Source organism: Chelon labrosus (assembly GCF_963514085.1).
Source record: "Chelon labrosus genome assembly, chromosome: 15".
NCBI classification, from domain to species: Eukaryota; Metazoa; Chordata; class Actinopteri; order Mugiliformes; family Mugilidae; genus Chelon; species Chelon labrosus.
In genome coordinates, this window is record NC_140348.1 from 10,093,376 (window position 1) to 10,120,764 (window position 27,389).

Consider the following 27,389-nt stretch of genomic DNA (forward strand, 5'->3'; position numbering starts at 1 on the left):
AGGCGTAGCGTGCATTAGAGGAGATCATTTCATTGTAGCCTAGCAGCAGCAGCAGCATCATCATCCTTCCGTCCAACTTGAGCGTAGAGGAGGAGAGAGGAGGAGAGATGGTCTCCCAGGTTGTGCAGACCCTGCGTCAGGGAGTCTGGGCATCCCTGACCGGGGGCTGGTACCACGACCCGGACCAGAACAAATTCAACAACTCGTGCCACCTCTATCTGTGGATATTTCTTCTGATGTTACCCCTGTCTCTCCATCTGGTGAGTTTGTATTGGGGAACATGACGTTCAAGGCCGCGAGGGGGGTGTGAGGTGCTCAAGGTGCCAATAGGTACACGCTAGCATTTTATTTACCCATCCTTGGAGCAGCTCGGCAACGCTATTCTGTTGTGGTCGGCGCTGTGAGAGATAAAATGCTTGAAAGAGAGGACACTGTCGCAGTATTTTTCCCCGCATGCATGCAGTGAGGGCACGCATGGCCGCTCTTGGATGTGACAGAAACTGTGGTTCAGTAATATATCCACGGCCTTTGGAATACGTGCAGTAAACAGACTGCAATGGAGATAAATATAGCTCATTTAAAAATATACAGACATCCCCGACTTTGTCTACTGGGACAAATGGAACTCCTTCTTTTAAGTGACATCCTCACTGACCTTTGTCTTCCTTTCATACAGCAGGAAGGTTGCATGAATAAAACACACCTTAACCTCAGCTGTGCATGAATGAATGTGATGGCAGCCACGTGTATGCACCAAATGGGTCTAATCCTAATAGCTGACTGGTACCACATCTATCTGAGTACAAACACAGTTTGTCTGTTGCCATATGTGAGGAAATAGTTAAAGTTTTATCCTCTTTACACATTGCTGATTATATGTCATGCACATCATACTGTAGCTGCTATAATGTGTGCTATCCATGAATGAGAGTCACTAAGGCAAAGTAACAGATTCAGATGTGTGACTGACACCTTCAATCTATATAAACTGTTATATATAAACTGTTTTCACTGACGGTTTCCACTCAGTATGAAAACATCTGCTGCTTCTCTTGCAAAACAAGCTTTCTGCAAGGGATCTTTCACATTTCAGGTTTATTAGCATTTTTTTCTGAAGGTCACATCCAAAACAATGATTTAAAGTTCGGGAACAATCAAGTTAAAGCACAAAGTCCTATTTGCCGGTCTGCAAATGTAAGCTGCAGACACTGAATGAAACAGAAACAAGTCTCTTCAGATCAGTATGACTCATGAGGCAGCATGGTGCAGATGCTTTGTCTTTAATTAACCTGTTCTTTGCTATGAGCCACTCCTCCAGTACACTGTACCAATGTGTCAAAACAGATCAATCAAATCGGTGGAGACAGACTGAATCACTGTCCTGGTGATATCAGGAGACTCCAAAGATTTGAATGTAACGAAGCTCTTCTCTTCCTCCCTCCATCTCCACAGGCCTTGCCTCCTACTGCCATGGCTTTGAGCATCTACTGCACCTCCATCACTGTCTTCTTCATCATCATCAAGGTGGCCAACTACCGCCTGCACATGATGTTCGACGAGGGCGAGGCAGTGGTTCGCAGCAGCCTCTCTGACCTCAGCAAGGCTCAGGAGAAAAAAAGCAATGCCTCGGACTCCTGCCTGCCAGCCAGCATCAGGTTAGTAGCAGGGATATATACAAATGTATTCAATGGACTGGCATTTTTACTCATTGCTCTGCTCCCCTGCCCCGTTATTCATTACAAAATCTGGGCGATAGGTCTAAGTCCCCAAAGATACAACTTAATTATGAACACGTAACTGAAACATTAAGATCGCCTTTTGGACTGATGTGGCTAAGAATAACTATGACCAAGTCTCCATTTTTAGTCTTCTCAGTCTCCGCCTGTGTCTATTTTTCCTCTCCTTCTTTGAAGTCAAGTGTCTCAAAGTGGGATACGACTCTGCCTATGCCTCATTTCAAAGACTCAGTAAAGCTTTGGTGGATGAGCGACCTAATGAGGGGAGGTCAGTGATCTTCAGTCGGCCAGTCTGCCGTGACACACTTGATCTGCTTCGAGACTTAAAAAAGAAAATCCTTCACTTCCTGTTCTCTTTGTGACTGTTTTTTTTTTAAATTGAGATGAAATGATAGAGTAAGTCCAGACACAAATAATATTTTTCCTTCTTTCCCAACTCTGTAAGTCAGTGTATTCATTCAAAATATGAGAGGCAGAGAATCAGATGATTTCCTCTAAAAGTGACTGCCATAAACCCTCCATCTCTCCATCTCTGCCTCCATCATCTAATTTCACCCGTCTCTCTCATCTTTGTCCAACAGGAAGAGCAGCACAGTCCCCGACAGCGTTGCCATGACGATGCTGGGTCGGAAGCGCCCCAGTCCGGTGATCCAGGTGACGGTGAAGCAGACCGAAACCGACCCGGGACTCATCGGGGTGGTGAGTGAAGTCTCGGACACGGACACCTGCCAGTGTGAAAACGCTGTGTTGACCTAGATTGTGTCCACATTTTAATACTGTGTTTGTGATATCTCTTTCAGGACTGTTCAAAGTCAGATGAGGTGAAGGCTGCGGAAGGTAAGGCTGATCTTTGTCTTGGTTCGACTAAGATATAAATAGTATATTAGTATATAAATGCAAAACTAATTGAGACGCTTCCATACGTGCACTGGTGATCAGTTTCATGAAGCGTAGTCAGACCTGGAGATAGATGTCTAAATTCACACGTTGCGCATAAATTGTCTTGTCTTAAGCCAGACTAATGCATTTTCTGCATATTCTTAGTAAAATATGTAAACTAAGATGCAAGGACATATTACTGAGAACATTTAGCAAAACAAAATGCTTATACCAAACAGATTGCTGACACAGTGCAGGTCTGCACTAGAGCTGAGATGCTATGGCTTAGCTATTGTTTATGAACTACTTTTGCTAATTGACCAGTCAGACTCACCGTTTGCTTGGGCTAAATGAATCATATTGACGATCTTGTCATGGGTGTATACATTTCCAGTGATTTTTTGCCATTTCTTGATTTTTTCGGGAGCCATGTTTTCCTTTTTTTTTTTGTAATTTGGAGCCTTCGGTCGTCAGATGTCACTTGGAAACTTGGCTCCTGAGTAAGGTTGAGACCAGGGTGTCTAACTTTCAATGAAGTCAGTCATTAGGCAGATGCAGACTGCAACCCAGCTGAACACTTTGGACAGGGGTGCTCTTTGCTTTTTACAACCAACATTAAAACAATCCTTCAGTGCCACCCAATCCGTAAAATGTCTCTAAAGATCAGATAAAATCTGAGTAATGTAGTATGTTGTATGTTTTTTTTAATGCCAAGCTTAATTAGAGTTTGCCAAAAATCCATCACTTGGAAAGAGTTTGCATTTAAATGTGAGATCCTATTGTCCAGCTGTGATTTAAGGCTGGTATTGGAGTTTTCTTGAAGTGATGTGTGCATGTTTCTGAGCAAAATGAACAGAGGTTGCTCAGATGCCAATCTGGTTGTATATCAGAGGCAATGATTCTGAAAAATATAAAAACAGAAATGACTGACCGAAACTGAAACTGACCGAAACAAGAATAACTGTTTCTAAAGTTGACAAGGAGAAGCATTTCAATTTTTTATTTTGGTATGATGAAGTTAGCTGCAATAGAGGCACCAAGATTTTCTTTCCATTTGCTTTTCAAATTGTGTTATCAGTTTGGCAACTGACTATAAATGTAACCTGCAGAAACATTTTCACCAGCCTTCTACAAAGGAGGAAATGAAAGATGACTTCATAGTAATTCTATGGGATGCTATAAATGAGTTAGTACAATTATACACTAACAGAATTAGCATGAAAAGTAGAAAAGCAGCAGGAACTGCATTGTAACATGTGGTCGTCGTCATCAAAAACTTTTTCATCAGTCTTTATACGTGTTTGGGGGAAACGGTGTTTTCTCAAAATCAATCTTCGCTGGAATCAAACTGTGTTTCCCCGTCCCTGAAGCACTGGAAGTCTTGTCAGACAACCCAGACCAACAACTATTCCCTTTTCTGCAAACCCATCAGTATTGTAAATATGCTCAGAGAAGCACAGAACTAGCGGCCAGCCAACAATACCAGCTGACAGCTTCCGGTAAATATATGACCTAATGCACTGGCTGATTAGTCAGAGCAAAGTCAGCTGATTGAATTAAAAAGGGACATAAACGCTGTGGTGCATTGCATCAGATGTTTGACCAACAAAATGTTGATATTTGTCTTTAATAGCAAAGGGATCGATCCGCCTTCTGCAGTTCATTTATTGCAATGAGACTGTATTTATCTGTCCAGCACTGCTTCAGTAGCGTGTCTTAAGTGTTTTACCACTGCAGCCAAATAAAAGACTACACCATTTCCATGGCAGGAGTTTTAGGACTAGAGCAATTATTGTTACACTTAAAATCAATGAATTTGGATTTCATTTCAGGACAGGGTGAGACTGCTGCAGAGGAGAAGCCTTTGGAAGAAGGCCTGCACCCAAGCCCAGAGCCGTCTCCAGATGATCTCTCCAGTCCCAATCCAGACCATGCCACCCCCCTGCTGCAGGCCCAGCAGAGGCCCCCATCCAGAGCTGAAAGAGACGAAACGCGGACTGTATCTTCTAGTGGGAACGGGAAAATAGATGAAACTGAAGCTGGATACGAGAAAGAAGGAATGGAAATCGAGAGCGCTTTGACAGTAACTGACAGAGAGCAGTCTGAGCAGGAAAGGACAGAGGAGAAAGACTCGGAGCAGGAGAGAATAGAGAACAAAGACAGCGAGGACAAAGAGGCTGAAGACAAGGAAACTGTTGACGAAGGTTTGCCTTCTTCCAAGGGAAGCGAAGGCGAGAGTGAGGAGGACAGTGAGGCGCATAAAGAACACTCGGATGCCAACAACAACTCACTGGAGACTCCCCAAGACGACCAGGATGAATTCATCGACATCCCAGAACCCCCTGCGCAGGTAGGACATAGACAGAGGTGACTAAGAGGTTTCAATACAAAGCAGTGGATTTTATAGGATCGTCGTTAAATCTCTTCCCACCTTTCGTCATCTCTCAGGCTGAGCCAGTGGAGGAGACCTACTGTTCTGATGAAATTGAGGTGGTTCTGGTAGATAACTCTGGCCCCGGGCCTGTGTCGGTTCAGCTGGACGACAGCGACACGGTCAAGATCATCATCACCATGAGCTGTGACCCTCAGACAGCGGCCCAGCTGGAAGAGAGTGTCAAGCAGAGCCTTCTGGAGAACGCACGGGTAAGACTCATCTTTAGTTTTAATGTTTAATCCTCTAATATCTTGTTCTCTCCTGTGCATTTCCTCTTAAATATATTTAATATGCACCAGTTCTACTCATAAATTGTGTATCAGCTTATCCATGCTCTACATTGTATCTCTGTGATATACAGTATTTTGGTGTCTGTGTGTGACTTGCAAGGCTCAGAAGGATGCAGGAGAATGTCACATCAAGATCCCAGTCATCACCTTCGACTCCCCCGAAGAGGAAAAGCAGGAGCCTGAAGAGGGGGAAGAAGTGACTGGCTCGGAGGACGACCCCTCCCCGAAGCAGCAGCTGCAGACCACAAGCCAAAGTGAAGAGTTTCACTTATGTAGAGAAACAATCAGTCCTGACTCCACCACACTGGAGTGCCCAGATCAAGACAAGGAGCATCTTGGCATGCAAATGCCTACTGACGGCACGCCGAGCCCGCAGCTGACAAACGATAACAGCTCGTCAGGTATCGACGTCAACTCCCACCCCGACGACACGGACCCTCTGGAACCTAACGTGGACTCTCAGGGGTTCCTTCGCCTGCCTCAAACTTTGTGCCGCTACGGACCTGGAGGGAGGACTCACATCCGAGGACTGAGCATGGACAGCGGGAAAGATGCTGTTCTGCTCTCAGATCGATCACATAACACAGTATGTTGGCAGTGTAGCTCTGTTTCTATTTCTGTGCCTCTGCTCTTTTAGTCTGAAACCATCTGCCCATACATGCACACAAATTTTTTGTCTTTCTGTCAGACCACCATGACCAGTTCCAAGTCAGACCTGGAGGCGAAGGAGGGCCAGATTCCCAACGAATCCAACTTCTTAGAGTTTGTGTCCTTGTTGGGGTCCCTCAGTATGAGAGCAGGAGGTGCCAGCACACAGGAAGAGGAGGGGCCAGAGAGAAAAGAGGAACTGGACGCTGCAGAAGAAGGTACAGCAGAGAGAGCATCCATGTGTGAAATGTCTGCATCGGTTTACGGCTTGCAATTAAATTCATGCTCTTTGTGTATAGCACCACTGTATATTAATGTAAACAATGCCTTTTAAGTTTATGAACGATTTTTTTCTTCCCCACTCGCAGGCAGCCAAAATAACCAAGCAATATTATTGTTCTTTTGGATGTAATTCCAATAGTCACTTTACTTTCAGCTCTGTTTTGGTCTCCACCAACACACAGAGAAAATATTTGTTAACGTTGCATGTCTCGGAAGATTACGTGCTGAAAGATGCCAAAACCCTCGGTATAAAAAATGGTTCATTTAGCCCATAGAGTGTGAAAAGGGTTAACATTTAATCCCCCTTCGAGTTATAATTCGATGTAGTTTGTGGTGCTGTTAAATTGGACTGAACTGAACAAAAAATAGCTTCTGCAAACTGCAGCCTCCAAAATGAAAATGCAGTTTTTAAACAAATGCTAAATACTATAACCTTCAGGGAATCAGAGTACAACTTCCAGACCAGATGAAACGATAACAGAGACCAACCCTGACGACAAACCAGAGAGACCCAAACCCCCCACTAGTCTGCCTACCAACACGTTACAGGCTATACCACCCACACACATCCCAATCGTCTCCCCTGACAGGTAAAGGAAACTCGATGTTTCAGTAAAAATGTGCAGCTGAATTCAGCCAAACACATTTATTGCACAATTTCAAGGCCAGATCTTTTTCTGATTTAGTGTCTTGTCTGCAGTCCACAGACAGATAGAGAGAAGGATCCAGACTATGATTCTTTGCCTTCTCAAACGTCTCAGTCTGAGAGCTCCATGCTGCAGGTCATCTGCAGACCAGAAGCCACCAACAAAGAAGAGGCCTACACCTTCCATACTGTACACAGTAAGCAGCTAGTCCTATTTGAAGTGCTCTACATAGCCGCATCCTTCCGTCAGCTCATAGAAATGTGATGATTTTTTAGTAGCCGATAAACTGAGTCACGTGTGGCAGTCAGTGAGCTGAGATGCTCTTACAATATTCAGATGTTTTGCGCAAATACACACTATGAACGGGAGGCTGTGCCAGCGGCTGATAGCTTCACTTTTGAAACAGCTCAAAAAGCTGGCAGATTAAATGACATTTTTCTGGAACCGCTCCAAGGTGTTCATCTGTTCGGTCTCGGGTGTCTGCCCGCTAAACAAATCCCGCTTATCAGTTATTGCACGTTACTTATCCAAACAGAAAACAGAAAATGTCTGACAAGCTTTACGTATCTGTTTGTTGCAACAGGAGACAGGCCTCGCAAGCTGTACGCGGAGAGAGCTCTCAACCTGCCGCTAGGAGCAGAGCTCATTACAGGCAACATGTGGTACTGCTGTCAAATCTTCACTTCATGCTCTTTTCCTCCCTCTCGTCATCTTATGACCCTCTATCCTGCAACAAGCTGTGTTTTCTTGACAGTTTTCATTCTGTGCTTTTTATACCTGCTCGTTCTCCTCCTCAATCACCGCATTGCATTTTCATCTCTGCCCGTGTAATCAGGTTTTATACCACACAGTCACATCAACCTGCTGTGTGTGTGTTTCCTCAGCGACCTGCTGTCAACTTCTTCCAACTCAGAGTGTCAGGACGGCCTGGCGGGCGGTCACACAGACTGCCCTTTTCAGCGACGTATCATCCCGGCACACAGGCTTCGGCCACGAAGGACGCACCCTGAAATATTCCAGGTGTCTATTTACTTTTTGTCCTTTTACTCTGCAAACCAATATTATCTATGATCTAAACCTGATATATTAAAACTAACACAGCTGGAGGACCTATCAGTGCTTATAAATCTGTTATCTGTGCTGTTATGGAGCCATGACTTAAAGAATGGATCACTGTTTCATCTCCTGGTCTCTTGTCGCCACGTCATTGCTAATCTCATCTAGTGTGTACACTCCTTTCGCCTTCTAGACATGAGGTGAACAGTAAACCCTAAATCAACAGTCAATAAATAGATGAATTGAATCTGCCAGCATAAAGGTCAAGTATAAAAACGGTCGGTAAACCAACTGTTAAATCTGGTGTTCTGTCTCGTTCAACCTGTGATTAACTGACCCCACATAAATATGAGTCACTGCTGCTGTTTACGTGTCCATCACCTCTGGATGCAGACCAGCATGAGCTGTCTGGATCAAGTGGAGGCCCAAATAACACGGGCACTGAATCATTAATGGACCACTTTATGTGGCTACGGTGATGCTGACTGTGTTCAGATTTTGCTGCACCTGGAATCCTCAAGGTTTTAAATAGCAGACTGTTGTTCATTTGTTGATTTGCTTCGCGTTTTATTGCATTCAGGTGTCAGTTGTTTGTGTTCATGTCTGTGTCAGGAAGAGGACTCTTTGGATGAGTCGTCGGAGACTTCCACTCAGGAGAAGCCCACCAGGAAAATTTATTACAAGCTCAAACTATTTCCTGGGAAGTGGATCAACATTTTATACGACCGCCTCACACTGCTTGCCCTTCTCGACAGGTAATACACAATAAAATACAATTGTCTGTATTTTTGATAGTTCTCTGTGCCCCTGAATTTTTTATTTTTTTTGCATCACACACTGTTTTATGCTTTATTTCGCTGGCTATGTGGTGTCTAAAATACTGTTGGACTTGTTCATGCATCACGACCTTTTCATTAATGCCACCGTGCTTTGGTCAATTTAGTGAAATGATTTGCGACAATATATGCCTTGTTTTTTCATCGTAGCCATCAACTGAGCAATAATTCAGCCCCTTACATTCTATTTCTTTTAGTGAATGGCCCAATTCTGTGCATGACGGTCTTCATTAGCTAGGTTATAGGCCCAGTAAAATCCTGTGTGCACTGCCGTGACCTGCCTCAGGATTTAAATGCTGTTTGTTTATTTTTTTATAGAAACCAAGATGTCCTGGAGAATCTAGTTGCAGTCTTTATGGCCTTCCTGGTTTCCTTTCTGGGTTTTGTGCTTCTCAATCATGGCTGCTTCAAAGACTTCTGGGTCTTCCAGTTCTGCCTGGTCATTGCCAGCTGCCAGTATTCTTTACTGAAGGTAATTACATAAATCTCTGTGAATGTTTGTTTACAATCGTTTTAAGCTAACCTCCTCTCAATATTTATCGGCTGAGCACTAACGTGCTTGACGATTGAGGAAAGTGTTGGATCAGAATGTGTGATGTGGTGACCTCATGCAGACTAAAAGTAAAACTGTCCCCACACTTACCAGTTCCTGTTTGCTGCTCCCACTCACTTCCTCTCTTCTGAAATTGGTGTTTTCAACTGGTTTCATGTTGATGGTGATTCAGTACTGGCATCTGTGGGTTTCTTTTGCAGAGTGTTCAACCAGATGCGGCTTCGCCAACACATGTGAGTTGGGTTTTTTTTCTACCGACACAGCAAACTGCTCTGAAAAAAAAAAATCCCATTGAGTTGCATGGTATTCACCATTATGTTTGGAGCACATGACATCTTCTGTGTCCCTGCTTGCGACCGCTCTTCCTCTTTACTGATGCATGTCAGTCTAAAAACCACTTCCTTTTTCCATTTGAATATATTTCAGCTGTGTTTTGACTGACCCAATTTGCCCAGCTAGGATCTGATCTAACTGGATTGTTGGCAGTTGTATCATGTTACTGAGAAAACACATGAAAGTGCAAGGAATATTCACACAGCCACAACATTAAAACCACTGACAGGAGAAGAAATATCATTGACCATCTTGTGACAATACAATGTTCTGCTGGGAAACTTCTGGACCTGTCATTCATGTGGATGTTACTTAGACATGTACCACCCACCTAGACCAGACCAGACATGCCTGACACAGACACACACACAAAAACAGTTTAGGAACAACTCAAAAAACACGAAGAACAGCACAAAGTGTTGACCTGGCCTCCAAATTCACTAGATCCCAAACTGATCAAGTATCTGTGGGATGATCCACAGAGGCCCCTCCCCTCAACCCATAGGACCCAAAGGCCCCTGCTAACATCATTCTGCCAGACACCACAGGACACCCTCAGAAGGCCCATGTCCATTGTCTGATGAGTCACAACTGTTTTGGAGACACAAGGGATACCTACACTATATTAGGAAGGTGGTCATAATGTTATCCCTGATCGGTGTACAATCTAATATAACTGCTCTGACTTTAAACAGTGCTGGTAACTCTTGTCAGGTGTATTTTTAATCCAGATGTGATGGAAATCATGGTAAACCTCTGTGTTCATGAGAGTTCATGTGTGTGTCTCCAGGGTCACAACCAGCTGGTGGCCTACAGCCGAGCGGCCTACTTCTGTATTTTCTGCACTCTGATCTGGCTGCTGGAGCAGCTGCTGAGAATGAAAGACCTGCCCGTCTCCACCCTGTACGGAGTCACCATCGTCTGCTACGACATACTGAGCTTCTTACGAGACCTGCTAGTGGGTAGGGATAAATATAACCACAACACACACATATATTAACGTATCCTTTGTTTGCTGTTAGAAACAACCAGACAGATGCTAATAAATGTATTTTGCTTTCCAGGGTTTACCTACTGCTTTCCAATCACCTTCCTGGTGGGCCTTTTCCCTCAGATCAACACCTTTACTATCTACCTGCTGGAGCAGATTGACATGCACCTTTTTGGAGGAACAGGTTGATAAAAATCACTCGTATTGTTTGATTTATAGATGCTCTGTTCTGATGCATCTGTTAATTATGAATTGACATTTACAGCCCCTGATACTTGACTTTATGTCTTTACAACACATTTGTCTGTAACACTAAATATTGAGAATATCATAGTGGATTATATATGGTAATTAATTGGGCGGACAAAATATATTTTAGTGCCTTTGACTAAATGTGAACCTGCTCAGTGTTTAATATGTCTGCTTGTATTTCCATCCTCGCTCTGACTTGTGACTCTCAGCTGCCACGAGCCTCATCTCTGCAGTCTACAGCATCCTCCGCAGCCTGATTGCTCTGTCCCTGCTGTACGGCTTCTGCTTCGGAGCTCTCAAGGTGGGAAACAAAACAGAGACAGAGTTGGCAGAGGATGTACAGCAAATATAGTCATTTTTACCTCCTCTTCTGCGTTGTACCCCCGGTACTGAAATGAATTTGTGTTTATCTTCCTGGCTTTAGAGGAAGGCGTTTAGTTCAGTTATGAATAGCCTGCGGCGGGGGAATTTAAAGATAAGCTGCTGTAGGATGCGAGAATGGCGCTAAGGGAGGCAGATTTAAAAGTGAAGATCTAAAAGGAGCGGCTGTAGAAACGTGCATGTTTGTGTGATTCACACTTACAGGAGCCATGGGATGAGCAGCACACTCCAGCCTTGTTCTCTGGTTTCTGCGGCCTTTTGGTGGTTTTCTCATATCACCTCAGCCGACAGAGCAGTGACCCATCTGTCCTGATGTGAGTATCAGAGTGTCTGTGTGGAAAAGAAAGCTGATTCCTCTGACACGGGCACAGATTTGAGCAATACTGTGCTTTTATTCAGGATAGCAGAACAACAACAAACAAAAACATCCTCAGATTATTTAACAATTAGACCTAATATACTCTAATCTTTTTATTGACAGGTCCCTGATCAAGTCAAAGGTAATGCCTGCACTGGTGGAGAGCGAGGAAGAGGAGGAAGAAGATACGGCCATTAAAGACCCACTGCCCGAGAAACTGCAGAACTCCATGGTAACTACAGATTGCTATAAAAACAAACAGACGTGTTGTTGTTTTCTGAACTGTAACACACTTTCCATTGTCTCCTCTTAGCACTAATCCAACAGTCCAGCCCCGTTTTAACTAATGTCGGCTCACAATAATTATTATCGTACAATCAATACTCATTACCACGGTGCACCTGTGAATTCTTACCCGCCGTGTGCACGGAGGCAGACTGCATTAAAGATAATGAGACGTTTGCTGTCGATCACTGTGTGTGATTACAGGGAATTAAGCATCAGAGAACACAGGCCTCCCGCCGCCTTTTACAGTATTAATGGGGATTGTGTCTTTGATCCCCACAACCCGAAGGCTCGGAGCGATTACACAGAAACAATCACACACATTAAACGAGCCTGACAAACTCATGTGTTTTCGTGTGGATTAAAAACGATTGTTGCTCGACCCTCCCTCCCACCCATGCTTGCTCCGCAGAAGGAGATTCTGCTGTCGGACGTTGTCGTGTGCTCTGTCGCCTACATCCTAACCTTCGCCATCACAGCCAGCACTGTGTTCTTATCTCTCAAGGTGAGATACCTTCCTACCTGCTTTAGGTTTTGCCTGGTTATGTCTTTTTAACTATTAACACACTTGTCTGCAGCCCTTTGTGACCATCGTGCTGTACGCTCTGGCGGGAACGGTGGGGTTTGTGACCCACTACCTGATCCCCCAGCTGAGGAAGCATCACCCTTGGTTGTGGATTTCCCACCCGGTCCTCAAGACCAAGGAGTACTATCAATTTGAACCCAGAGGTCAGAAACCCTACTTTATAAGAGTTAATACTTAAGTGTAAAACACACAAATGTCAAGGCAGTTTGTTTGTAGCTTTATGGATGTTGGTGTCAGGTGAATGGTCCACACCTAAATACAACATCTGTTGCAAATTCAATGTGGTATCCAAAGGATAGATAATTCTGATTTTTTCTGTAGCTCCAGCAGTTTTCACTTACACCGATCAGACATGACATTATGACCTAATATTGTGTAGGTCTCCCTTGTGCCTCCACAACAAGTTGTGACTCATCAGAGAATAGACATGGGCCTTCTGAGGGTGTCCTGTGGTGTCTGGTAACACAATGTTGTTAGTGGGGGCCTTTGGGTTCTGTGGGTTGAGGGGAGGGGCCTCTGTGGATCATACCACAGATACTTGATGAGTTTGGGATCTAGTGAATTTGGAGGCCAGGTCGTTTTTGTGTGTGTGTCTGTGTCAGACTGCATCCTGATGTGGATGGCTGCTGCCATCAAGGAGTGTCATTGCTATGGGGTGGGGGTGCCTGGTCTGGTCTAGGTGGGTGGTACATGTCTAAGTAACATCCACATGAATGCCAGGTCCAAAAGTTTCCTAGCAGAACATTAAATTATCATAAGATGGTCAATGTTATTTACTTCTCCTGTCAGTGGTCATAATGTTGTCTCTGATTGGTGTATCCAGTAAAATATTTTGACACCTACTGATGGACTGGTGCAGTGATGAACCCTGAAGACTTTGCAGTACTTTCTTAAAGATTATGATGTTTCAGTGTGTATTCCTTTACTGAGTTGTGATTCAATTAAACATTTTCCTGGAAATCCTTTACAAGCTCTTTATGCTCATCTGTGTTCTAGAGGACGCAGTGCTGATGTGGTTTGAACGCCTGTACGTGGGACTGCTCTGCTTTGAGAAGTACGTGGTGTACCCCGCCATCGTTCTGAGCGCGCTCACTAATGACGGCTTTGCCCTCAGCCACCGCAAGAAGCTGGGAATCCAGTGAGTTGGACGCACACAGCCACAAAAACACAAAGCTGTAGATAAACACGGCGTCCTTTGAGGTGCGAGTGCGTTTATCCGAATGTTTAATCTCTTGTCTCCAGCTGTGACGTTCTCCTGACGACAGTTGCCGGACTGAAACTCCTGCGTACATCCTTCTGTGACCCCAGCTTCCAGTTCCTCACTCTGCTCTTCACTCTGGTTTTTTTCCACTTCGACTGTCCGCACGCCTCCGAGAGCTTCCTGCTGGATTTCTTTATAATGTCTATCGTCTTCCATAAGGTAGCAGAGCAGTTAGAAGACATCTGACGATACTGTTATCATGTTATGTGTTATGACAGCATGGTGGAAGCATCCAGTTATCACACATATGCAACAAGTAGGCGCGGAAATTAGCTAATACTCAAGATAAAAATGTAGTCATAATCATTTAGACTCAGATCTTGACACATTGGGTTATCAGTGACCTTTGAAAGAATTTCATTTGAAGGGGAACTCCACTAGGTTCACACCACAGGTCAGTATACACCTCACAGGAAGTTCAGCCTGTTAAATAAGTTCATTGACTTTCTGTTGCTCTGGAGGAGCTTTGGCTGAATTACTATTGTGTTTATAAATATATTGTGTTGACCAGACTGACACCAGAGATCTGGACTGAAGTGTCACTCTAGCTTTAGTTTAGTTTGTGTTTAACGCCACATGTTTCAGACCCTTGTTCCTCTGAGTTCTGTTCAGCCCCGTAATGATTTAGTGTCTCTGTTTCGGTTCAGATGCGCGAGTTGTTGCTGAAACTCCATTTCATCCTGGTTTACATCGCCCCCTGGCAGATCGCCTGGGGCAGCGCCTTCCATGCCTTCGCCCAGCCGTTTGCCGTGCCTCGTATCCTTTCTCGGCGACCTGCATGTGCGCGTCCGTGTGTGTGAAAGCGATTTGTTTTCCTTGACATGTGTGTGTGTTTGCAGACTCAGCCATGCTGCTGCTCCAGACTCTGCTCACCACCATCTTCTACACGCCGCTGGCTCCCTTCCTGGGCAGCGCCATCTTCATTTCCTCTTATCCAAGGCCCATAAAGTTCTGGGAACGAAACTACAAGTAAGGCCCTGAAGATGCCAGTGAGTCAGTTTCTCCCACATGTACAGTGACGCATCAAAAGCAGAATTTTCTAGTTTTCTACATAAAGATGACTCAATACATCAGTAGAGCTTCGCACAAGTCCTGGAAATGAAAAAAGAGAACCCAATCAAACAAATGAAACAGAAATATTATATTTGTTTATTCAGGAAAATGTGCCAATATTACATATCTGTGCACTGCAAGAGTAAGTGGCACTCTTGGATTACACGTTACTTTCAAGGCCTAATAGTTCCATCTGTTTAGAAGTGTTTCCAGTCAATATAATCAGACTCAGGTGTTGTTGTCCAGTGCCTCATTTTGTTAAATAAATCTGGGATTTGCCAAGGTCTGATCTCCACAACACATGTTTGTGGAAGTGTATGATGAACAAGTCACAAATGAACCCTCTAAGCTACTAAAGGCCTCTCTCACATCCTCTGATATCTGAGTTCATGAATCCACCATCAGAAGAACATTTAGTTGCTGTTGTAGCTGCACAAGCGGGTCACACCAGATACTGAAACCTCATATGATATTTAATATTGGCTCATTTGCCTGAAAAGGCAAATACACAAGTATAATATTTTTGCTTCTTTCGTTTGGTTGGTTGTTTGGTTCTCTGTGTCTACTTTCAGGAGTTCAGGAGATCATCCACTGATGTCCTGATCATTTTCATGCGGAAATGTTTAAATTCTGACGGGCACAAACACTTTTAAGTGGCACTGTAGGTGTGTGAACGTTATATGGCACTGTGAGCCCAGAGTTTGGAGATGTTATTTAAAGAATCGGTCAAACAGCTTGTTAGCTAGTTAGTTAGTTTGCCTTGTATTGCTTACGTCTCTGTACCATAGCGCTCCATTGTTGTGCAGTTAAAAACCAATGGGCTGCATTGTTGCACTGTTGGAGGAATGTTTGCTAAAATCTATGCTCCACTTTTAAGGAAATGGTTTGGTTTAGAAAAACGTATATACTTGTAATCTACTACCATTTACATTGCAGGGAAGTCAGGAAATATTCAGTAACAACTTCTTTCATGTAATTTATGGACTCATTTCAGGTTTTTTGTTTTTATTTTACTTACTGAAGGAACAACCAGTCCCATTTCTCTTCACTCAGATTTGCACAGTGCAGCCTCTCTGTTCCCTTTTACTTATTGATGTGTGTATTTTAGCTCACTAAAAGCTCTCCAGAAATAGTTGCACAGCTTTGTTGTGATTATATTTAGTACTGGAATTGAAACTCATGACATTAAAACTATCTCTGGCGGATCTTAGTTGTCTTTGTGGACCTCAGCCAAACACCAAAAAGAAACACACGACAACATAAAGCTCAACAAACAAACACAACAGTGTCAGTTTAATCCTGAAGTATTTCGTTTCAAGTGCTTCAGAGGCCGTGGATTGATCTGCTTTTCAGATATCGTTTAATAGTCCTTGGAGGATTTAGAAGGATTATTTTCTATCAGGGTTTTCAACTTGTTGTGTGGGACTTGTGTGAACACGTTGTCAACTTTGCTTGAATTGTAAAGTTTGACTTCTTTTTGGGCTGCATAGATTTGACTATTTTGGTCTCCTGCCCCTTGCAGCACAAAGCGTATTGACAACTCCAACAGCAGACTGGTGTCCCAGGTGGACAAGGAGACAGGTGAGTCCTTTCTAACTAAAGAAGACCTATTATCCTTTACTTTCATTCAGCGTTATAGATTTTTGAGCATTTTTGAGCCTTTGCCTCGACAACCATCCATCCACCTGACTGTGAGCTTTGTCCTCTGACAGGATGTGATGATAACAACCTGAACTCCATCTTTTACGAGTACCTGACTCGCTCACTGCAGCATTCACTTTGTGGCGACCTCATGCTGGGCCGATGGGGCAACTACAGCTCCGGGGACTGTTTCATTCTGGCCTCTGACTACCTCAACGCCCTGGTCCACCTCATCGAGATTGGCAACGGGTTGGTCACCTTCCAGCTGAGGGGTCTGGAGTTCAGAGGTGAAGTCTGACCGTCCCTTCCCCTTCCGTCCATTTGTCAGATCCACTAATAAGATGACTATCTGTCCTACTAATTACCTCCATGTCTCTCCATCCCAGGTACGTACTGTCAGCAGCGAGAGGTGGAGGCCATCACAGAGGGCGTGGAGGAAGATGATGCGTGCTGCTGCTGCGAGCCGGGCCACTTGCCTCACATGCTTTCTTGCAACGCCGCTTTCAACCTGCGCTGGCTGGCCTGGGAGGTGATGGCCACCAAATACCTGCTGGAGGGCTACAGCATCAGTGAGAATAACGCTGCCACCATGCTGCAAGTGTACGACCTACGAAAGCTGCTCATCACCTACTACCTGAAGGTACACTCACACTCCGAGCTGAAACAGCCAGAAGTGAGAATACTGAGGCCTCAGTTTAGGGAACTTCAAGTAAAGGTTTTTCAGATCATTTGTGAGTATATTTACTGCTGTTTCTGGGCAGAATAGATACTTTATTGATCTGTGGGAAATTCTGAGCTGTGTGGCCCGAGGGACGAACAAACTCCTCAACCTATTAATGGAGCAGGACAGAGACAGCAGCCTGTCTGCTAAGTAGCGGAATAGTTAGCATGTTAGCATATACCATATTCCATCAGCCATAAATGCTAATCCGTGTTTTGAAACTAAACACCAGCAAGCATCAGTTCAGAGAAACCTGGAGCTACTATTCTCACACTCTGATTTATGGATTTAGTTAAAATGAGTCACGGCAGTAGCTGGGTAGTTTTGTTAAGACATCCACTCATGACATAGGCCTACAGTCAGCCACTCTTCAGAGGCAGACTGAAAATTGAATATTCCACTTGTCACAGGCCTTTAAAGATTTGCCTGTCAAAAGGTGAAGCAGTTTTATTGGCAGATGCGTCACGATCTTATGCTTTAATCGTAATTGCATTTGGCACCTTGCCAATAGGTGACTCCAGATATGTTCAGCAGCTCTAGCACACATCCACGTACAGATGTACAGGTGTTTGCTTTCTCTGCTCTTAGCGTTCGTCTGATCCTCCACCCTCCTCCCTGTCTCCTCTCAGAGTATTATCTACTATCTAGTGCACTCTCCCAAACTGTCCACTTGGCTCAAGGACGCCACTATTCAGGAGGCGCTGCAGTCCTACACCAAGTGGCACCACATCGAGCGCGAGCCGCAGGTCTTCAGTGTGAAGATCGATGAAGACTACGTGCACTGCCTGCAGGGGGTGACGCGTGCCAGCTTCTGCAACGTCTACCTGGAGTGGATCCAGCACTGTGCTGGGAAGATGGAGACGGTAGATCCCTGAACTACATTATGGGCTGTAGTTATATGCTCTAATTATACTGCTGTTTATTATGGCTACAAATAAGATTGATTTTAACCATCATCCAGTCAGCAGTTACTCACATTTTTGTTACAAATTGTGATATACCTCAGCTCAGTTTTGTCAGCATGAACACACTGTGCTAGGCTCTCTGTTTACTTTTATCCTTGGCCCACATGTGTTTGTATTTGTGTCCAGCCCGTGGACAGTGATGAAGACTCTCCTCTGGTGACTCTGTCTTACGCTCTCTCCGTCCTGGGGAGGAGATCCCTCGGCACGGCGTCGCACAACATGTCCAACAGGTAAAGCCGGTTCAAGAGCAGCACGGATACATTAATAAGTACCTGTGATTGCTCTCGGATGTGAGATTAAAGCCCTCAAGGCATTTTGACTTGTGGTGAAACAAACATTAATTTGAGCGTTTAACAGGAAACAAACCAAAATACTATAGGGCCGATCCTTCTTGCTTAAAGGGATAGTTTGGTTTCTTGACATATGAAGTGCGGTTGTATGAGGTACTTATCCATAGTTAGTGTATTACCTATGGTGGACTAACCTCGCTGTCAGATGTACTTTTCCAACAGGGATATAAGGCTGCTATATCTATCTGTGCTCTCTCAAAGCTGCTCAAAGCTTTTCATTTTACCTTGTGGAACACTGGAGCAGCTGATCTAACTCTGTCCTGATTAGTTAATTTGTGTGTGTTATGTGTATGTGACTTTGGTGTCTTAGCGTTTTATTTAGAATTTGCTGAATGAATAATGAATTTTATTTTAGACTCAAGACAAATTTCTGGGGGTAACAAGAGCAACCTAACCTTATACAAGTTGTGTGCGAAACTGGGGCTCACCCCCTTCTCCCTTACCTTGAAAATAATTTAAATTAAATGGTAAGCTAATGAATATAACAATCTGCTGCTGAAAATGAAGTACAAACAGTTGATCTATCTAAAATTATAATAAATAAATACATTTGTTTGTTACGTTACTTATTATTTATATAAATGGCAAAAGTAGCAAAACTCACCTGCCAGTTCATTAAGTACACTAGTGAAAATAAATCATTTTAATGTAACAGCCCTGCATTAAATCTTAGCTCCATGAAGGTTATGGTATCCAGCGTTTGTTTAAAATAACTGAGAGAGCTGTTGATTCAGCTGTGTTTTCATTTTGGAGGCTGTGGTTTATAGTGCTATTGAGTTGTATTGTGTTGTAGCAACACACATTTCTATTATTAAGCCAAATAACAGAAACACCTCAGTGTTTAATTCAATCCTGTTTAACAGCACCACAAACCACATCCTCTAAAATAACCATAGAGTTGAATTGCCACCTGTTTCACTCTGATTCAACATAAACTCATCATTATAACAGTCATGAAGGGGGATTTAAAGCGGGACTGTTATATCAGACTGCATTCTTTTTCACTAGTGTGCTTAATGAACTGTCAAGAGAGTTGCATTAAAACAGGATTGGATCTCAGCAGCAGAGCATATTTACTTGCAGCTAGACAGAGACACCAGAAGAGGGCATCAGCAGCTAAAGCTGTAAACATCCACATCATTCAAAGTGATTTCTCTCTCTAAAATAAAATGATTTCTTTTCTTTTAAGGGTTTTATTTACTGCAATTACCTCACAGATCCATAACCCCGTGTCTGTTTCTCTGCTTTCCCACAAACCCCTGCCTTCCACCGCACAGCCTGGAATCATTTCTCTATGGCTTCAACACCCTCTTTAAAGGCGACTTCCGCATCGCCACAAAAGACGAGTGGGTTTTCGCTGACCTGGACCTCCTGCAGAAGGTGGTGGCTCCTGCAGTCAGAATGAGCCTCAAACTGCATCAGGTAAACAGGACTTGTGCTTTGAATGGCTGCTGCCGTGCCCCTCTACTGTAACTTTGGCCTCTATATGCCCCTGTCTTCTCCTTCTGCAAAAATGCATTTGTGCATAATTTAAATAAGATCGTCCTGATTCTATAGAGTAGACATTGTCCTACAGTCTGATGTTCTTCGGTGCCTCGCGATGACTTTCCTGTCCTTCCAGGATCACTTTACCTGTCTGGAGGAGACCGAGGAGGCATCTATCTTGTACGAAGCCATCACAAACTACCGCAGCAGCCTGGTCATCTGCCACGAGAGTGACCCCGCCTGGCGTAAGGCGGTGCTATCCAGCCGCGACACGCTGCTCACCCTGAGACACATGATCGATGACGGCACGGACGAGTATAAGATCATCATGCTGTACAAACGCCACCTCAGCTTCAAGGTCATCAAGGTAAAAGAGGCGGAGGAGGAGATTTATGTACAATTTTAAGGCTGCAGCCTCGGCACAGTCAAAATATGTGCGGTGCTGGAAAGTGAATGAATAATGTGAGATGGTGATAAAAGCATGAGGTCACGTGTGTTGGAGTCTGAATGCGAATCCATCTGACTGCCTGAAAGGTTTGCTTAGTTAGCTCTGTAGCATGCACAAAGCATGACAAACCTCTACCAACATAATTGGACAAGGTTCCTCTTGGAGACACCAGTCACTTTTCTGAATGTGTGACTGAACAAAAAGGTGAATTAAATTTCATTCTTACTAAATCAGAGCAGAAAAAGAGCAGCATTTGTATTAAATTAAAATTGCATTTCTGGCACATAGAGGAGGAAAAGAAACATGAGGAGGCCAAAACTACAGTTATACATGTTGTATACACTGATCACTGACAGGAGAAGTAACATTGACCATCCTGTGACAATTCATTGTTCTGCAGGGAAACATTCTGACCTGACATTAATGTGGATGTTACTTAGACATGTAGCACCCACCTAGACCAGACCAGACACCCCCACCCCATAGCAATGACACTCCTAGATGGCAGCAGCCATCCCCAGCAGGATGAAGCCTGACACAGACACACACACAAAAACGGTTTAATAACAACAAAAAAACATGAAAAACTGCACAAGGTGTTGACCTGACCTCCATATTCACTAGATCCCAAACTGATCAAGTATCTGTGGGATGATCCACAGAGGCCCCTCCCCTCAACCCATAGGACCCAAAGACCCCCACTAACAACATTCTGTTGCCAGACACCAAGGGAGACCTACACAATATTAGGAAGGTGGTCATAATGTTATGCCTGATGTGTGTATATAATATGTCTTTGGCTAGAATAAAGTTTTCAAGAATCATTCATTCATTCATTCATTCATTCATCTTCTGTAACCACTTGTCCTGTGAAGGGTCACTGGGTCTGCTGGAGCCTATCCCAGCTGTCATTGGGCTAGAGGCGGGGTACACCCTGGACAGGTCACCAGTCTATCGCAGGGCTAACACAGAGAGACAGACAATCATTCACACCCCCATCTTACAGTTTAGTGAAAATGCAAGAATTGCATTATTTCCTTTGTTGCCAGGTGTCCTCAAGACAACCCTTTGCCTCATCTCTCTGCAGATCAATAAGGAGTGTGTTCGAGGTCTGTGGGCGGGTCAGCAGCAAGAGTTGGTGTTTTTACGGAACCGTAACCCGGAGCGGGGCAGCATCCAGAACTCGAAGCAAGCGCTGAGGAACATGGTCAACTCGTCCTGCGACCAGCCCCTGGGATATCCCATGTATGTATCATTCATAGCCCTGCTGCCACATTGACAGTGGTACCGTGAAGGTGATGTTTGCATAAATTTGAAACCTGGCCTCACCTCACCTTTGCACGTCTTTGTTTCTTAGGTACGTGTCACCGCTGACAACGTCATACGCGGGAACACACCGTACGCTCCGCAGCATTGGAGGAGGGGCTTTGAGCCTGGAGGCCATTCGTTCCTGGCTCTGCTCTAAATGGTTACGGTCAGTGCATTCTTTTCCTCCTAAGTCATGAGTGCAGGCTGTAAGTCTTCTCTTCCTTGCCTCCTCAGACTCAACCTTTCCCAAAAAACTCTTCCTGTGACTTTGCTCTTCAATTAGCATTCTTCACATGCTAAAGACAAACAGAAAACAGACGGTTGTTTGTTTGTTTGTTCTGGTGACTAAGAATATGATGCTGTAAGTTAAAGGTTGTGGGTTCATTTAGGGATCAACCATCAGCCTCCGAGGATCCTTCAATATGCTCAATTATTTAGAGCAATAATTTGAAAGCTTCCTTCACTCATCTAGCCTCAGAGGCCATATGTGACTGAATTCAGCTCTGCTTGGACAACATATCATTTCACAAGAGATTTTAATTTTGGAATTACAGACACTGCTGCAGAGTAAGTTGTCTGATCATTCTCCGGCACACAGTGTGACGTTCGGCGGGTCTCTCACAACCCCAGTGGTTAGTTTCTGTCCGAGGCTGCTGTTACTTCTCTTAAATGTCATCTCTTCGTGTGGCAGATGTTGTTATGGTTTTTGAGAATGTTTCCGTTGACAAAGTAATTTTTGATTGGTGCAGAAACCTAAAAATATATTTGAGTTCTCTGACAAATGCCTCCAATTTTCACCGATGTGACTGATGTGTCAGTACAGTCAAGTGTCTGAAGAACTTACATCTCTTTTCAGGGCTAATGCTCCTTCTCTCTGCTTTACAACTAATCTTTCATAAGGTCACATCCGCTTTTGGCCTCTTGCCCTCGTTTAAATATTGCTAGCATTGGCTTTACTTTCTGATTATTCAGGGTCCTCTTCCCTTGGTGTATTTAAAAAATAATAATGTCAAAATCAGTTTTCCTCTTTAAATATTTTTCTTTTATCTGGCTGCATTAAAACCCAAACGTGGAAAGAAATTCATTGAAATGGCAACCCTTCGATTGGGCGCAAACTGTGCCTGAGCATTTGATGAACATGACTAAATATATACACCGATCAGGCATAACATTATAACCAATATTATATGTTATGTCCTAATATTGTGTAGGTCTCCCTTGTTCCTCCAAAACAGTTGTGACTCATCAGAGAATGGACATGGGCCTTCTGAGGGTGTCCTGTGTTATCTGACAACAGAATGTTGTTAGTGGGGGTCTTTGGGTCCTATGGGTTGAGGGGAGGGGCCTCTGTGGATCATCCCACGGATACTTGATTAGTTTGGGATCTAGTGAATTTGGAGGTCGGGTCAACACCTTGTGCTGTTCTTCATGTTTTTTGAGTTGTTCCTAAACTATTTTTGTGTGTGTGCCATGGCTGCTGCCATCAAGGAGTGTCATTGCTATAGGGTGGGGGTGCCTGGTCTGGTCTAGGTGGGTGGTACATGTCTAAGTAACATCCACGTGAATGCCAGGTCCAAAAGTTTCCCAGCAGAACACTGAATTGTCACAAGATGGTCAGTGTTATTTACTTCTCCTGTCAGTGGTTTTAATGTTGTGGCTGATCGGTGTATATATTAGCATGAAGCAGTGGTATAACACCAAATAAGTGAATATTTCATGGTTTTCTTAAGCAGATTTCTGCTCAGTATAAAACCCTGTTTATAACCAACTCTAATAAAAGTGGTTCAAGTCTCAATCAATCAGATAAGTGTGTTTCTCGGCCATTAAAGGAGGCTTCATGGCTCCACGACGAGGCATAAAGCTTGCAATATGTGGTAATTTTCTAATGTTCACTAAGTCAGCTGGCTGCTTTTGACATAAATCATTCTGGATAAGATGCGAACGGCAGCGTAATGCCCCGGCCGACTGCTGAGTGAGTGCTTCTCTGGATTTACAGATATTGACTTGGTGGAAGTCAGTGCTGGGAAGAGATTTGTCTGCCAACTTAATGTAGTTTTAAATACATGTAGAGGGACTGTGGGAGTGCACGCTTGAGAGGAAGAGACGGCTGGACTCCAGAGTGGGAGGGCAGCCAGAAGCTTTGGCTTTCTGCTGTTACGGCAAATGTTGCTCCTGTCTTTCCTCCTTCCCTCACTTTCATCCTCCCTTTTGCTTCTCAGTTGCTCTTTTACACATTACCTTCAGCATAGCTTATCAGACAGACTCTGCATTAACCTCTACAGGTCAGCTGACGTGTATCTTCATGACTGTGTGGCTCTCTCTTAAGCTTCTTAGGGGCTGAGTTTTCCTTTCAGATTAGATTAGACTGTTAATCCTGTTTCATCTGCCTCAAGTTAAAAGTGTTGTCTTAATTTCACTAAGTAGTAAAGGAGCCGAGGAGGTGGATCGTGCCTCGTCAGCCAGAACACGTTTAACTAATTTAAGAGTATGCGACACATATGCTAGCACAGTTACGTAACATCTCTCTCCGAGCGTAAGTGTGTGTGTGTGGTTAACCAGATGGGATAGTCAAGGCTGGCTAAATTTTTGATGGCCTGCTGCGTCCCTTGCGCTGATGTGGATGTGAATAAATAAATCAGAGCCGTGTGTGTTTGTGTGTGTCGTGCAGGGTGCGTAAAGACAACCTGACCAGCTGCAACAGTGGCGTCAACATGGAGGATGTCGACTGTGGCGCTGGTGGTTCCTCCTCGCTGAGCCACAACCGTCCGTCCTCCGTCACGTCCAACAGCCTGAGCCTCTACCAGCACAGAGCCAGGACGACACACAGCCACAGACACCACAACGCAGGTACACATCAACGCACACATCAGCCACTGACTGTAAATGGAGGAGGACGAAGCGTCTGTGGCGTCATCCGCAAGGATTCCTGAAGAGTGGTTTTGGAGCTTAGTGGAGTGCCTCTGGCCGTCGAAATCTTGACTGACTCCACCTTAGTCCTTATTCAGAAATGGGCAAAGAGGTGGAGCCGGACTGGATCAGTTGATGCCTAGACAAACAAAATCTCACATGTCACTTGAAGCGCCCACGCCCTTAATTAGACACAACGTTAAGCCCAAATGTAATGTAATAATCAAGTCAAATAAAAGTTCATATCCTGTACAGCAGTCATGAACGGGGAAATTAGCCACAAAGACCAAATCTGCAACAGTCCTCTTACAAATTAAAAATTCTAATTCATGCTCAGTTCATCACCCTCCAGGGCTTTTCGGCGTAGCATTACCTTATTTGGGATGACCATTAGCTTGTAAAGTGCATAGTTGATCAGGCTGAACTCAACCATCTTAGCACATGTGATTTAAAAGGTTTGTATGGTTGTGACATGTTATATTATTTTCTTTGCGTTAGCGTTCATGTTTCCGTGTGTTTCCTCAGCCAGGAGAGAGTACCGCAGTCGCTCGGTGCAGCCTCAGAGTCAGCGCCCCCCCGTCAGCAGCCAGTCGGGGCCTATCCTGGACTCAGGCTCCAACCACGGGCTCGTCCAGCGTCTATCCAACAGTCAGCTGTCTTTTAACACATCTATAGCCTCTATATTCTCCCAGGTATGGACACACATTATTAGGCGGCTTTCTTCGCTCTGTTGTTACTACTTTAGTGTGTCTTTACAGAGACTGATGGAGGACCTTTCTCTGTCTTCAGGTCCCTCGTCTCTCTGGAGCAGGTGGGATCAGCTCGCAACTCCAGGCGGCGCAGCAGCAACAGCGCTCCAGCCAGGTAGTAACTTTGTACACACCTATAAATATGCTCCCATGTTTAGTGTCAAGTGCTAGAAATGCATCGTTTCCTTTGTTGCCAGGTCTCCTCATCTTCATCCACGCTCAGCCTTCTATTTGGGAAGCGTAGTTTCTCCAGCGGCCTGGTTATCTCTGGGCTGTCCGCTGCTGAAGGGGGCAACACCACTGATACGCAGTCCTCGTCGAGCGTCAACATCGCCATGGGGCCCTCGCACAGGTCCAGCAGCAGAGCCACACAGGTAGGGAACGAGTCTACAGAGTGCTTGCTTCTATATCCACAGCAGGGTGCGACATCTCCACCCTCCTCGTTACAACACGGCCGGTCAGCAGTAAATAGAATCATGTACAGGACAAGAAGTGCACATTATATAGTGATTAAAATGTCTTGTAAGTTTCAATTTAAAGGGATATTTAATGTACCATGACACGAAGATTTGACATTTGCTGCCCACTTCATTTTTATGGCCAGTAGCCAGTGAATGTTTCCTAATTGATTTTGATTTTGACCTTTATTCCAGCACCACCCTCATGACAAGACTACGTCACGAACTCCCATCATTAAAACGTTTCCAAAAAGCAGCTTGACTCGGACTTTGGCAAAACCATTTAACCATTAAACTTTTTACAATTTTTAATTTCCTCATTTGATTTTTGGCGAGGGTTACATCGCTCTTATATCTGCCAAGAAAACAAATTGCACCTAATTTAACCACATCTACTTTTCTTTCTTATATAGATTAAACAAACAACCTAAAACATATACTAATCTAAGCTAATCATAATTCATTATGCAGAACAACGTATCATCACATCTGACTCTTTGCCAGAAAGCATATAAATCCAATTTCTCAAACATCAACATAAATAAATATAACGTGAACCATAAGCACATTCAAGCTCCCTGGAGGCAGAACTTTTAACCTACTGGATGCTGCATAAGTTTCCCATTAGCACCACTTTAAAGGCTGCATTAAACATTACTCCAGCTTGTAATCAAATTAGAAGGGAATACAACATTTACATTTCTGGTAAATGTCTCCGGGCTTTTGATTAGTCAATTTTTATAATTAAAAATTGTCATAAAGCAGTTTTCTGGCATTCATAAATAGTAGGTGTTGTTAACATTTGTTTTAATGCATCTCAGAGGTATTTAATAGATTTCTAGATAAGCTGGGGAATCCGAAAGAAAGCCAGCAAGGTAAAAATATTGGTCGACAATCTTATCAAACCACCGGGGGCAATATTTTTGCCCTGTGGGAAAACTGAAAAGCTTTTTATTTCCTATAAACAAATGTCATTCTATTATGTCTCTGCTGTGGCCTTCCTCTGACCTCCTCTCTCTTCCTTTCCTCCTCAGTGGACATCAGAGCCATATGAGAGTATAGACGCGACCAATTCCAACGCTGCCATCACAGTGAAAGACGGCACGCAGTCAAGTGACCGAGGGTGCAGCCAAGAATTAGACAAGAGCCAAGAGGACTCAGCGTCCGCCTCAGCAGCTCTAGAACCGGCCGATCAGCAGACTGTCTGAGAGAGACAGAACACATGCCCATATACTTGTGCCCATACGCAGAGAGGACTGTAAGAAAACTTATACATATACACATACAGAGAGAGCACCCATGCACACGAACCTGCCTCCTCTCTTGTCGTCCTCAGCATGTGGTCTCACCCTGTTGTCTGAATGTAAAGTCTGAAAACATGATCTTGGATCCGGTTGATGAAATAAAGACGTTTTTAAATGAAGCGGGGCCTCTTACTGTGGTTAAAAGTCCTGGGTGGATATTCATAAACATTATTGTTGCTTTCAAATGAGAAT

At 44.1% G+C, this 27,389-nt stretch overlaps 1 protein-coding gene across 2 annotated transcripts; it reads left to right on the forward strand.

Annotated features, from left to right (window-relative positions):
- Nucleotides 1-27,389, forward strand: pcnx2 (pecanex 2). Of its 2 annotated transcripts, none has more exons than XM_084562090.1 (40): nucleotides 1-260; nucleotides 1,453-1,655; nucleotides 2,318-2,435; nucleotides 2,537-2,573; nucleotides 4,448-4,965; nucleotides 5,064-5,258; nucleotides 5,440-5,925; nucleotides 6,028-6,205; nucleotides 6,709-6,859; nucleotides 6,970-7,112; nucleotides 7,500-7,578; nucleotides 7,801-7,936; nucleotides 8,585-8,727; nucleotides 9,127-9,280; nucleotides 9,562-9,594; nucleotides 10,485-10,656; nucleotides 10,759-10,869; nucleotides 11,147-11,238; nucleotides 11,523-11,632; nucleotides 11,800-11,908; nucleotides 12,374-12,466; nucleotides 12,540-12,690; nucleotides 13,544-13,685; nucleotides 13,790-13,967; nucleotides 14,456-14,564; nucleotides 14,648-14,777; nucleotides 16,384-16,442; nucleotides 16,574-16,789; nucleotides 16,889-17,142; nucleotides 17,853-18,086; nucleotides 18,315-18,418; nucleotides 19,816-19,960; nucleotides 20,160-20,390; nucleotides 21,559-21,716; nucleotides 21,829-21,945; nucleotides 24,448-24,626; nucleotides 25,212-25,378; nucleotides 25,476-25,550; nucleotides 25,633-25,809; nucleotides 26,928-27,389. In XM_084562090.1, the coding sequence occupies exons 1-40, from the start codon at nucleotides 108-110 to the stop codon at nucleotides 27,099-27,101; spliced, it is 6,414 nt and encodes a 2,137-aa protein (XP_084418216.1). In that variant the 5' UTR covers nucleotides 1-107; the 3' UTR covers nucleotides 27,102-27,389. The 2 variants fall into 2 exon arrangements, with proteins under 2 accessions (XP_084418216.1, XP_084418217.1); XM_084562091.1 differs by having other exon boundaries at nucleotides 5,070-5,258.

Coding starts and splice junctions, on each gene's coding strand:
- pcnx2 (XM_084562090.1), top strand. CDS start 108: ATGGTCTCCCAGGTTGTGCAGACCCTGCGTCAGGGAGTCTGGGCATCC. Junction 2,574..4,447: donor TGAGGTGAAGGCTGCGGAAG/GTAAGGCTGATC, acceptor ATTTCATTTCAG/GACAGGGTGAGACTGCTGCA. Junction 25,810..26,927: donor CCAGCAGCAGAGCCACACAG/GTAGGGAACGAG, acceptor TTTCCTCCTCAG/TGGACATCAGAGCCATATGA.